This window comes from Juglans microcarpa x Juglans regia, chromosome 3D (assembly GCF_004785595.1).
Source record: "Juglans microcarpa x Juglans regia isolate MS1-56 chromosome 3D, Jm3101_v1.0, whole genome shotgun sequence".
NCBI lineage: Eukaryota > Viridiplantae > Streptophyta > Magnoliopsida > Fagales > Juglandaceae > Juglans > Juglans microcarpa x Juglans regia.
The window spans coordinates 37,930,648-37,943,827 of record NC_054598.1 but is presented as its reverse complement, the minus strand read 5'-3'; the positions used below and the strand labels follow the sequence as shown (position 1 = coordinate 37,943,827).

The 13,180-nt window shown below is 36.6% G+C and overlaps 1 protein-coding gene across 2 annotated transcripts; it reads right to left on the bottom strand.

The window, feature by feature from the left end:
- Positions 1 to 8,794: 8,794 nt before the first annotated feature.
- Positions 8,795 to 12,848, bottom strand: LOC121256459 (GDSL esterase/lipase At4g10955-like). Of its 2 annotated transcripts, none has more exons than XM_041157264.1 (3): positions 12,739 to 12,848; positions 11,008 to 11,120; positions 8,795 to 9,908 (listed from the first exon to the last, which is right to left on the bottom strand). In XM_041157264.1, exons 2-3 carry the CDS (start codon positions 11,067 to 11,069, stop codon positions 8,909 to 8,911), a joined length of 1,062 nt encoding a protein of 353 aa, XP_041013198.1. In that variant the 5' UTR covers positions 11,070 to 11,120; positions 12,739 to 12,848; the 3' UTR covers positions 8,795 to 8,908. The 2 variants fall into 2 exon arrangements, with proteins under 2 accessions (XP_041013198.1, XP_041013199.1); XM_041157265.1 differs by having other exon boundaries at positions 11,008 to 11,108; positions 12,739 to 12,787.
- Positions 12,849 to 13,180: the final 332 nt, after the last annotated feature.

Here is a 13,180-nt window from a genome sequence, read left to right as displayed (position 1 = left end):
CTCCTTGATGTGGAAGAATTATTTCTCAAGAAGAGGGGTGTGATGGTAATATAGGGGGCAGTTTGGCCCTTGGCTGAGAGTGACACCTATTGCATGTAGAGAATCTGGGAGAGGGTGGAAAAGGGATGAGGAGAGGGGTTCAAAAGAGGGTACTGGAGTGGAAAGTAGGGAAGGTGAAGGAGGGGGGTTGTCTTTGAAGAAGGGGTGGAGTTGCAGTCTGATAGATCTAGGGGGAAAGTAGAGGGAGGGGGTAGAGCTGAGGTAGAAGAATAGAGTCTTTTGGTGGCTTCTGGTTGGGGAGTGGATGGGTTGGGGCATGAGATATTGCATAAGGGGCTTACGGTGAGTAGTGAAATGGTGCTGGGTGTGGTACCCGAAGGTGATCCCAGGCAGTAAGGATGGTCAGGTGGAAAAAAGGGAGGTAGAGAATGAGGGAAAAGAAAAAGTGAAGGCTAGTGGGGGGCAATGGAAGAGGAGAGCTAGAGCTAAGGTTCCTCCTAGTAAGGTGGTGTGTACAACAATGGGGCATAAAATGAGTGCATGATGGGAGGGGGAAGGAGAGAAGAGGGAGAAATGAGGGAAGGTGAGGAAAGGGAATGATGATTTTGAGGAGGTTAGTGAGCTGATCATGGCGGAGGCTGCTGGACATCCCTGCCAGTTATTATGAATTTCCTAAGTTGGAATTGCCGAGGGCTTGGAAATCCTCGGACAGTTCAAGACCTCTACCTGTTGGTGGGGGAAAAGAGACCCAAGATTGTGTTCCTTATAGAGACTAAAGCAAACGTGAGGACTGTGGAAGGAGTAAAGGAAAGGGAGTAATGAGATCACTTCACAATCAGAAAAACAAGGGAGTAGTCAAATGAGTGAGTCTCAAATGAGGGCTTTTCGAGAAGTCTTGGAGGATAACTTCTTGTATGACCTGGGATATAGTGGAAATAAGTTTACCTGGAGTAACCAGCACACGGACCTCTCTTTTATTAAGGAGAGGTTAGATCGAGTGGTGGCAAACATTTCATGGACCTCAAAGTATAAGGATTTTGTTGTAGAGGGGCTGGTGGCAAGGGCTTCTGACCATAAGCCTTTAGTATTACACACGGCAGTGGGTCACAATGCTGTCCAGAGAAGGGTGAGGTTGTTTAAATATGAAGCAAATTGGGCCTCAATGGAAGGGTGTGAGCAGGCAGTCGAAGAGGGATGGAGGAGGGGGGCAAGGAATGTACAGCCACTGCAGAGAGTTCAGTGCTCTGTTGCTGCAGTGGAGCTTTGGCTAGATGGAGTAAGAAGATGGAGAGGGCTTGCTCAAAGGAACTTAAAGAAAATCTGACCAGCTTGAGAAACTCAGTAATCTATAGGGCATCAATAATGTTGCAAAGATAAGAAAGCTGAAACAAGAGGTGGGCTTGTTGTTAGAACAAGAAAATCTTAAGTGGAAGCAAAGGGCAAAGAGGAACTAGTTTCTCAAAGGGGATAGGAATACAAAGTTCTTTCATGCGTGTGCATCCCAGAGGAGAAGGAAAAATTGTATAAAGTTTGTGATTGATGCTGAAGATAGAGTGGAGGTGGGGTTTAAAGAAGTGTTAGAAACTTTCAGACAGTATTTTGAGGGTATCTTCCAATCAATAGGTCCATCAAGTGAGATGCTTGAAGGGTGCTTGGGTACAATAGAAGAGAGAGTTACCCCTGAAATGAATGCGAAGCTGATGAGAGAATTTACAAGGGAAGAGGTGGAGGCAGCTATTTTTCAAATGGGACCTTTAAAGTCCCCGGGGCCTGACGGATATGGGGCTTGTTTCTACCAAAAGTTTTGGGGGGTGTGGTGGGCGACGAAGTGTGCACAGCAGTCTTGAGTTTTATGAGAGGGGGAAGTCTAAATAAGTCTTTAAACCATACCTATATAGTACTGATTCTGAAGGTGAAAGAGCCCAAGCTAATGACTGATTATAGGCCAATTAGTCTTTGCAATGTATTGTACAAGATTATTGCAAAGGTGTTAGCAAATAGTATGAAACTAGTCCTTGATGAGATTATATCGAGTGCTCAGAGTGCATTTATTCCAGGAAGACTTATTTCAGACAATATTCTAGTAGCATACGAAGCACTTGATTCCATGAAAAAGAAGAGATTTGGGAAGGTGGGGAGTATGGCCATAAAGTTGGATATGTCTAAGGCATATGACAGGGTAGAATGAAAATATTTGGAAGGTGTTATGAGGAAGTTGGGTTTTGATGATAGGTGGACTGTTTTAATTATGAACTGTATTACCACTGTCTCTTATGAAACTTTAATCAATGGTTAACCAGGTGGGATGATTAGGCCGGCTAAGACAGGGGGACCCCTTGTCCCCTTATCTTTTCTTACTATGTGTTGAAGGCCGGCTAAGACAGGGGGACCCCTTGTCCCCTTATCTTTTCTTACTATGTGTTGAAGGCCTGAGCAGTTTATTCAACTCTTATGAGCATAAGGGAGTTATAAGAGGGGTGCCCATGGTAAGGGGAGGAACTAGACTGACTCACCTTCTTTTTGCTGATGATTATGTTGTTTTGGAAGGGCAAATAGGGAGGAATGAGAGAAAATCAAGGGACTACTTGATATATATGAACTTGCCTCGGGCCAGTGTTTAAACAAACAGAAAACTGATATTTTCTTTAGCACAAACACTAAGGCACAAGTGAAGGAAATGATCCAAGAGGAGTTGGGAGTAAGGGTTAGTGGCAGCTATGAGAAGTACCTTGGACTTCCAGCCATGATTGGTCGATCAAAGTATAATACCTTTCGAGGTATTAAGGATAAAGTTTGGCAAAGGATTAACAATTGGAAGAACCAGTTTCTCTCTCCCTCAAGTAAGGAAATCCTTCTCAAAGCAGTGATTCAAACAATACCAACTTATCACATGAGTGTCTTCAAACTACCTGTGAAGCTGTGCAGAGAAATTTTTGGGATGATGGCGAGATTTTGGTAGGGTTTTAAGCAAAATGATAGGAGAATCCAATGGTGTAGCTGGGGTAATATGGGGAAATCAAAAGCTGATGGAGGGCTTGGTTTTAGAAGTCTGGAAAGTTTCAACAGAGCATTATTGGCTAAGCAGTGTTGGAGGCTTTTGTTTAATCCCACCTCGTTGGCAGCAAGGATCTTAAAGGAGAACTATTTCAGAAATACTAATTTGTTGCAGGCTAAGCTAGGTTCGGGTCCATCCTTGATTTGGACGAGTTTGTGGGGAGCTATGGATTTACTCAAAGAGGGGCTCATGTGGAGGGTGGGTAACGGCAGAGACAACAAGATATGGGGTGATAGGTGGATCCCAAAGGCATCTACTTATTGTATACAATCTCCAGTAAAGAACTTGGAGGGTAGTGCTAGAGTGGAGGAGTTTATTGATGCTGAAAGGGGCTGCTGGAGGGCAGAGGTAGTTAAAGAGACCTTGAGGGAAGAGGAAGCTGAGTTGGTTTGTAATATCCCAATTAGTTTGTCTGGACAAAGGGACAAAATGATCTGGGGTCATACCAAAATTGGACTGCTTAACGTCAAAAGTGCTTACCATTTGGAGATAGGGAGAAGAAGGAGGGGTAGGGGAGAAGTATCGGGGGGGGGGGGGGGGGGGGGGGGGGGGGGGGGGGGTGTCAGTGAAGAATTTTGTTTGGAAGGAAGTGTGGAACCTAAATCAATGTTTTGAATACCGTACCGGTCAAGGCACTGGAACGAAATATTTCGGTACCGGTACCGTTTCGAGATAGCATTTCGGGATAACGTTTCGGGATAGTCGATCTATAAATAAATTATATATAAAAATTATATTCTAAAATAATAGTCTATATATAAATAAATTATATGCAAATACATATATATATAAATTATAAATAGTCTAGTCTGAATTGAGGGTTAAAAAAATAAGCTTGTAGTTTGAAAAAACGAAAAAAAAAAAAACACACAGGCCGAAATATCGGTCGGTACCGGCCGAAATATAGGTCGGTACAGGCCGAAATTGAGGCCGGTACGACCGGTATTTTGGCCGGTACGAAACATGTATAGTACCTGTACTGGCCGGATGGCCGAAACGAAAAATTTCGACCGTACCGGCCGGTCGGTACGAAATTTAAAACTTTAACCTAAATGTTCCATGTGCGGTTAAAACCTTTATGTGGAAAGTCCTTAATGATTATCTTCCCACAAGAGTGAACCTGACTAAGAGAAGAGTCATGGAGAATCCAAAGTGCCCTATCTGTGAAAGGGAAGAGGAAACAATTAGCCACACTCTGTGGAGTTGCCCTGCTGCTATTGATGTGTGGGCTGAGGCTGTGAGTCCTGTGCAAAAATGGCCTAGTACTGAGAGAGACATGGTGAGAATATGGGAATCAATGACCTTGAATCTACAACAAGAGGGGCTGGAAGTGGTGGCAGTGATCATGAGGGGAATCTGGCATAGGAGAAACAAATTTATTTTCGAAAGTTCCTTCTCTAGTCCTAAGACAGTGGTGAAGCAAGCGAGGGACTGCCTAGATGAGTTTCAGTTGGCTCATAGTAATGCACAAGAGGACAAAATAGAAAGAGGTACAACAAGTAGAGTAGGAAGGTGGCAGCCACCAGTGGGCAGTGCAGTAAAGGTTGACTGGGATGCGGCTTTTAATTCAAAGACTAATAAGATGGGGGCTGGGATTATCATGAGGGATGATAAAGGTCAGTCCTAGTTTCTTTATGCATGAACAAGGAGGGTGTTGCTCATCCTGTGACAGTAGAAATTCATGCCCTTTGGAGGGCCTTGCAGCTTTGTGCATAGTTGAATGTTCCTGTCGTGGTGTTTGAAAGGGATGCATTACAGGTTATCGAGGCAGTAAAAAAGAAGGAAGAGTGTTGGAGCTGGTATGGGCAACTGATTGAGGATGTGAAGCAAGCTATGAAGGGAAATCAAGGCTAGACGATACAGTTCACAAAGAGAGAGGGAAATAAAGCGGCTCATTGTTTGGCAAAACTAGGTTTGTCTAGTGAGGAAGAAAGGGTCTGGATGGAGGGAGTACCAAAGGAAATGTATAGCACAGTTATACACGATACACATTGTATAGACACAATTTGATATTGAATGAAATTACAGTTTTTACCTTCAAAAAAAAAAAAAAAATTAGTTTATTAGACAGGAATCGGGATTTATTTTATAAGTTCAATACAGTTCTATTTATAATATCGGATTAATCAACTTTCAATAATTATTTTGAGGTCATTGATCAAGAAATTATAAAGTACCGTTTATTTTTTTTTTTTTGAAAAAATAAATATTAGCATCAATATTGCTAAAAATATATAAATAAAACGGCCAGGTCAAAGAAAATGAATCGTGCGCCCATGCAGCTCATGATATAGTGAAAATTGTACGCGTCCATTGCTAATTGATAAATAACATACAAATTAGCATAAAGAGATAGGGTGGGCTTGGGTACGTACGTTAAATTAAGCAGCTCACAGATGAAAAATATATGGAGTTAGTGCAAATATATGCATGTAGGCCTAAATCATGCAATATTACAGAAAGCTCATCATAATTAAACCATAATTAGGAGAGTCTCAAAAGGCTCATACACTCACCCACATGAAATCATGATAAAGCGTTTGTGTGCTGCATTAATTTGTATTTGGACTTCTAATTGGGTTTGATTATATAAATATTCTCATTTCCTTATTTTAAAAACTAATTTTTTTTTCTTTTTCTATTATTCTTGTTTTCATGCAAATTTCTAATATTTAGTTTTTTTATTATTTAAAAAACATTCCTTTTTAGCGATCATATTTTAGAAAAAATATATATATATATATATTGTACTTTTTTAATTAGACAAACCAGAGACAAGAAGAGAGGTGCTTGGGAGTGGAATGAATGACAAGACTATTACAAATAATTTTAATGGAAGATTAATATGTTTCATACATATTTTTAAAGTTTTTATTTTATTATTCTTTACTCAATATGGTAAACATATAAAACTGTATTTAAAAACTAAGGTTGGCGTCTATCAGAATTAGGTTTGGGTACCAAGAGTACCTTAAGTACTCTCACTACTATTCTTTACTTTATTATTACTTTTCACTTATTTTTTTACTATTCATGACTTTTTACCTACTATTTATTATTCTATTATTACTTTTTCACTACTATTTCTCAAGTATTCTTACTATCCAAATGTAGCCTTTCAAAAAATATTAGTAAGTCTATTTAAATAATTAAAAGAGATAACGACAACTATATGGGATTCGGGCCCCTTAACTCTAATACTTTTAAGCAACTAAACCCATCAATTTTTTTCTATAAAGAGTAGTGAAGTTCATTTTTGGGGGTTGGGCTTTGAGAGTGAGGGAGAAGCAACATGTTTTTAGGTTTTCCCCGCTCTTTAGGTAGGTAGTCTTAGGCTAGTGCTGGGCCATCATCAACTGCTAAGGTACGATCATGATCATAACTCATCTCCCCAGCTTGTCCAGAATAAAATCTCAAAAGAATAGTTTGCATATAAATATTTTGAAAAAGGAAAGATTAAGGTTTTAGTTTGTTCAATTTTACAGGATGTGTACAAAAAGCTCTCTATCTTTTCGAAATTGACACTTATAGAAAGGATTTGTTTTGCCAAATATAAATAGATGTGTGTGTACGAGTTAGATATATATATATATATATTTTCTTAAAGTAATTCAATATATAATTGTGAAATACGTAAACACTATATAATCGCTTTGAAAAAATATGAGGTCCACTATTAATAAATTAATTTTTTCATGGGGATTCCATATTTTATTTATTTTTTTTAAAACGATTACGCGACGGTTGTACAAATTACGGTTGCAAATATATTTTCTCATTTCCCTATATATTTGTATGGTTTGAAGTATTAAATTATGTAATTAAAAGTAAACAAAACTAGAATTAGAACTAAACTTAAAAATTGATTTATTTGAGTACTATGGCAGAATAGATCTTAACTGAAAACTTAAATTCCTATATCAAAGCCTTTAAGATCTCTGTGTTGACCAACTATCTTCCATTCCAAATATCAAGATCCACTGGTCAAGATGGGAAACCTTATGTGAAGGAAAATCTTGTGGAGACTTGGGATTTAGAGACGTACACAGTTTTAATGTAGCCTTTTTAACAAAACAGACATAGAGATTGAGAATGTATCTTGATTCATTGCTTAGTATAATACTTAAAGCTAAATATTTCCCTCACACATCTCTCTCACATGCTGGGCTAGGTCCAAGGCCTTCGTATTTATGGAGAAGTCTTTTTCAATCTATTCTTCCGGTTGAGGAATGCCTCATGTGAAAAATTGGTGAAGGTATCCAGGTCAAAATTTGAAAAGAAAAATGGTTGAATAGAGCCTTTACATGCTATCAACAAGGAACAAAATTGATAAAATCTAAGATGAGGTGTTAATCTATGTTGGGCCTTTAACATCTAATGAAATTTATTCTCAAGCTATTTTGACCAATTAAACATTGGGGTTGAAGATAATTATGAAACATTAAATTGTAGGTCTTTGAGTTTCTTTCCGGAGCCACCAAGCTAAACTTCATGCTATCCAAAGTTGTCATTAAATTTTTTAAAATTTTATATGCAGTCACTTTTGCGTATTATTTATGCACTCTATTAATTTAATTGGTTTATCATTTTTTTTAATATAAAATAATTGATTTGGCCAATCACATTAGTGGAATGCACAAAAAATACGTAAAAGTAATTGTATGTAGCAGAATTCTATTATTTTACTTCGACTAGGTTGATTTCACAAAGTCTAGTAAACTTGTCATCTTTATAATTTTTGTTCCAATTTCGACTTAAACTTTACGGAACACATTTACAACTCAATGAACTTACGTTGTGTATACCAATACATTATTTTTACATTAGTTTATGTGACTTGTACTTGTTGTATATTATATTATAGTTTTCTTTTTCTTTTTTATAACAACGAAGTAAGAATAGTACTCCAGGTTTAGCATGTTTGAAGTTATTGAGATAAATCTATCATTATCTCAGAGTTTTGTTTAAACTTAATCATGATCTTAATAATGCAGAAAACAGAAAAGAAATTCATGACTATGGACTGAAGTTTGAGAGACACAGAGAGATCACTCACGTATGCAGGCTCCAATATTATTCAGATGCATAGGCTTTCTTGAAAAAAGAAGACAGACACCTGGGAAATAGACAAGTTTAGAGCGGCATGATTGAAGTTTTTGAAACCTAATGTGTTACCGAATTCCTTTGGATATGAAACAGGGGTCTAGTTGCCACAAGTAGCTGTTAAGCTTTTCTTTAGGTGTAAAGAGCTCTTAAGCTTTTCATAAGCAAGGAAATGGTTATTTTTCTTATTACAAAAGTTTCGTGATTTCCACACTTATGATAGTGGTAATCTTTTAGAGCAAGGGCGAGGCCAACCATTCAAACTCTCCCCAGAAAAGTATCAAAGAAAGCAGCTTTATGCAACAGCCCAACGAATGTAATGTATAAGCTTGTAAGCCACTTTATTATTACATTAGGACTGGGCATTTAAGCCCAGCCGAGATTCTCTCTAGTTTCAACATTTAGGTTGTGGAATATGTGTGTTGTCCTGATTTTTACCACAATATGGCATACTCCATCGTCAGGAAATATTTCGGGTCTGTTTACACACTCGCCAATACAGGCGGCTCTGATTGATGATCATGTTTGATTAAGAACTTCACCACCACTTTTCTCTCTGGGGAACCTTTTTCCAAGTCCGTTTTGTAAAAAATGGAGTTGGGAGAGAGAATGGAGAAACTGCAACAGAGGAGAAAGAAATGAAAAAGGAATATCGGATGATATCATTCACTCGACTAGTACATCTATTTAGACAGGTGTTGAGCTGTAGCAGCTCTTCGCTAACAAACTGACAAACTAACAGTAACAAAATCAGTCAACAATTGATAACACTCTCTGACGATCTTGATACAGAGTTGATCGGCAACGAACATCAGGACGCCACCACTGGGAAATTGTATGAGCCTCAAGAGAATAAGAAGAATTATCAGCAGCTTTTTTGTTTGGGTGACTCTCATTAACAATTAGATGTGCCGAAGGAAGGAGATGCGTTGCATCTTTTAAATCTTTCCGAAATACAACATGACTGACTAGATTCCTCGTACTGTTATTTTCTGCTAGTGTCATGGTTTCTCCGGCTCCAACTTTGCGTTCGAAGTAGGCAATATATTCTGCACAAACAATATCAGCTCGGTTCACAAACAGGTGAGGAGTCCAGCTGGATAACATAGCAAAATGGTCCTCCATTCGAAGCTTACTAGGTTCTGCAGCAAAGTAAGTGAGGCCTGCCTTGACCACACGTTGTACAAAGTGGATTCGTTTCTTCACTTTCTCGTCCTCTAGCAGCCCTATGGGGAAAGATAGGAATGGAGGATTAAAAAGATAAGCTTTAGGAAACCATTCCATCTTGAGAATCATCTTCTTTCCAACAAGCAATGCTATAGCTGACCCCGAAGAATGTCCAGCCAACCATACATTTCGAGCTCCATTCGCCTCAACAAAACGCTCAACATAATTCAGGGCAAGTTTAAAGCGAGGGCTCTCTTCAAGTTTGTTAAGGAAGCATTTGACGTTTAACGCGAGGTCGTTAATCATTGTCTCTGGCATGAGGAGTGTGCCCCGGAAGGCAATAACATATTCTGGGACGTCTGAATCAGCTGATGCGTATTTGCCATTGTATTTATAAATAGCACCGAATATGCGCTTGTCATCTATGAGAGGTTCATCTAGGTGGAAATTGAAGGAAGTCCACCAAGGTTCAGCATTACCTTCTCGATACCTACCAGGGTTGTTCGTCTGGCGGTCCCTTTCTAAGGAGTATACTCCTTGAACTAAGCTGGCAACGACGGATCTCTGGTAATCTGTATTTTTCCTGCAACAAGATTAAAACTAGGCATGTTCATTTGAAATCTCCAGCAGTATTTTAAAATCTAGGTGATGCTAATCCTGTGGAAACAGCTGCGAAAGGTTTGCTCGATCGTTAATATTGTAGAATTTCAAGAAGCTACGTATCAACTTGTTGAAACAAGAAAATTACGTCAAAGACCGATAAGATTCATATGGTGGAACTGACCATTACTTACTTACTTTGATATGTTTGTAAAAGAGAGTGTAATATGTTTTGATCAAGATGTGATTCAAGAGGTAGTGAGGTATAATGTTAAGCTCAAACCTGGCATAGACTTGCGGGTCTGGAAACACGCTATTGAGGGCAGTTTTACAAAAATCTGCTCAGGCCCCATTTTCCAGCTTTCCCTTTTTCCAAGTTTCTATTTGGAATCATATGCTTCCCAAAAAAATTCCTGTCTTTCTTTGGAAGCTATGGAATAATGGGGTAGCCAACTTTGATGAAAATGTTAAAAAAAAATGTGGCATTCCATTGGCGTCTAAATGTAGGTGCTGCTCATAATTTGGGATTGATTCAGTATCTCATGTCTTTGACGAATGTCCTGCAGCTGTCTCAGTTTGGAGTTTCTTCTATAAGGCTTTTGGTGTCATGCCGATGTGGCACATGGTTGGAAGGAAGGATTGGTTTTTAGTTTTTTGGAGGACCCTCTTCCCTAACTCTGACAAGCTAAACTTATTGGGCATGTATAGAGTTCCAGCGCTTATTATATTGGTGGTGTGGCTCTCTCGCAATGCAGCTAGATATGATGGGGCCCTGCTAGATGTGGGGGAGCACTTGGAGACCAAATTCTTTTTTTTTTTTTTTTTATATTAAAAAAATTAATAAAATTAGAATACCATCTATTTTTATTAAAAAAATACATAAATAAATGATATGTTTTTGCCGTAATTTCATAATAATTATGACTCATAGTTTAGCCAATTCATACAATTAATCATTGCGATAAAGATAACCTCGAATCAATAGTCTCTAAAAAGATAAAAAGTACTCAAACTTCAAAAAAAAAAAAAGGCAATTCAGTGGCAAATTCAGTTATCAGTTTTCTTTGAGGATATGGTCTTACCAGTCCATAGCTGTGAGATGTTTAGGTCCTGTCTCGTGGAAAATTTCATTATTAGAGAACATTGTTCCCAGCGTCCCTCAACTTCCTCTCTTTCTGATATCCTCTGAAATAATCTGCCTTGCCGGAGAATCAAAGGAGGATGTTCAACATAATTTAATAAAGAAAATGATACTATATAGTTTGAGTTTGTTCTTTTAATTTGATCGTTTATATATTTATTTTTTAAAATTTATTTTAATAGTTAAGAAAATAATTGTTACTGAATTAATATTTTTTTTAAAATAATTAAAAATATTTGAAAAAAAAAGAAAAAAAATTAAAAAAATATAAATATACTAGAGAACACGTCCAACCATACACACTTGACTTGACGGCATAGTAGCACCGTCCGTTTGACAAATATGATTGAGAAACTGGATAAAAATATATAAGCATTAATTAAGAAAGTACAAACCACTAGACTCTAATGTAAATCAATATCCTATTCATCCTTGTGATTATTATTTCTCAAAGGAAAAATCTATATTGATGCTCAATAAATAGCGTAGAACTCATTTGTTTATGCATATGTAACTCTGCTACTTAAAACACTCTTCCTCTCTTGGATTTGTCGAGTTGTTTCCTTTTTTATTTTTTATATTTTTAAAGAAATATTATAACTACGAAGAGATTTTATAAAATAAACTTACAAATTAACGTAACTTTATGTAATATATTAAATCTACTTTACAGTAAAAATAATTTTATAATTTGACATACTATATAAAATTACGTCATTTTAAAATTTTACTTTTATGAAATTCTTTTAGGACCAAGTTATTTTTATTTACTTCAATAGCCAAGAATGGCCCGAAAGTAACGGTTAGAAGGAGGTGGCAATGAATATTTTCCTGGTTACAGCCTCATATATAGACGATTAATGTGTAGCTGAAATTCAAGAAAAAATATTTTCCAAGCCAGACCAGTACTGCATGTAACAAGAGAAGTTGAGTAAATTCTTTAAAATGGTATATAGCAAGAAAACTCTTTTTTGAGAGGTGAACATTTTTGTGTTTCACTAATACTATCTATCTCGTTTATTTTTACTGATGAGATGAAATGAAAATAAAGTTAAAAGTTGAATAAAATATTAGTAAAATATATTTTTTAATATTATTTTTGTTTTAGAAGTTGAAAAAAATTAAATTGTTTATTTTATTTTGTTTTAAAATTTGAAAAAGTTAAATTATTTATTTTATTTTGTATGAAAATTTGAAAAAATTGTAATAATATGATGAGATAGGAAGAGTTGTGAAAACAAATGAAGTAGAGTTTTTGTTTCAACTCTAAGATTTTGGACGAAGGAAATAGACAGATAAAATAAATCTTATATTATTATTGAGCATATAATATTGTCTAAGAAATTCATTTAAACAGTCATATATGTGGCACCCGAGAAATTCACTTAAACAGCTATAAAATCCGAACAAAAATTATAGAGAAACTAGATCCCAAAAATACTATCAAAAGAAGGGAATTGCATTCTATAGATTATATGTGAAAGAAGAGAACCATTTCACAACAAAAATGCACAGCATTGATATATAAGAATAATCAGAATTACTTATAACTTACTCGATACCAAGTATAAATATATGATCAGTAAGATCGAATAAAATCATACAAATAAACTCGAGGGAGCAACAGGAATTAGTCAAATCGGGCAGCAAAGCACTGAGTGACAAAAATTACCTATGTTATTGGATGTTTGGAAATAGAAGAAGAAGAAGAAGAAGAAGATAACACGAGTAATGACGAATAGTCTTCTTCCTATAAATAGGTACAAAACCATCACACACGTATGTCGTACGCAACTCCGAGATGAAAAAGAAATTGCAAGTTGTTAGTTGACTGACCTCGTGATTGGAATATATTCCAATGAAGTTTGAAATTATACCATGAAAAAGAAATTAACAAATTGTTAGTTACTTGACTTATTAAGAAATATTTTACTAAAATTTGTTGACTAGCTAAAAAATAAAATTCATCGATCACAAAATAAAGATACGCGTATTGAAGACCAAATATTACTAGACTCCAAGCCTACTAACTCAAGACTAGCTAAAATGGTCCCTATTACGTAGGAGTAGGATATGGTGATCCTGTAAATCAAGACCAACTATTTGTATTTGAA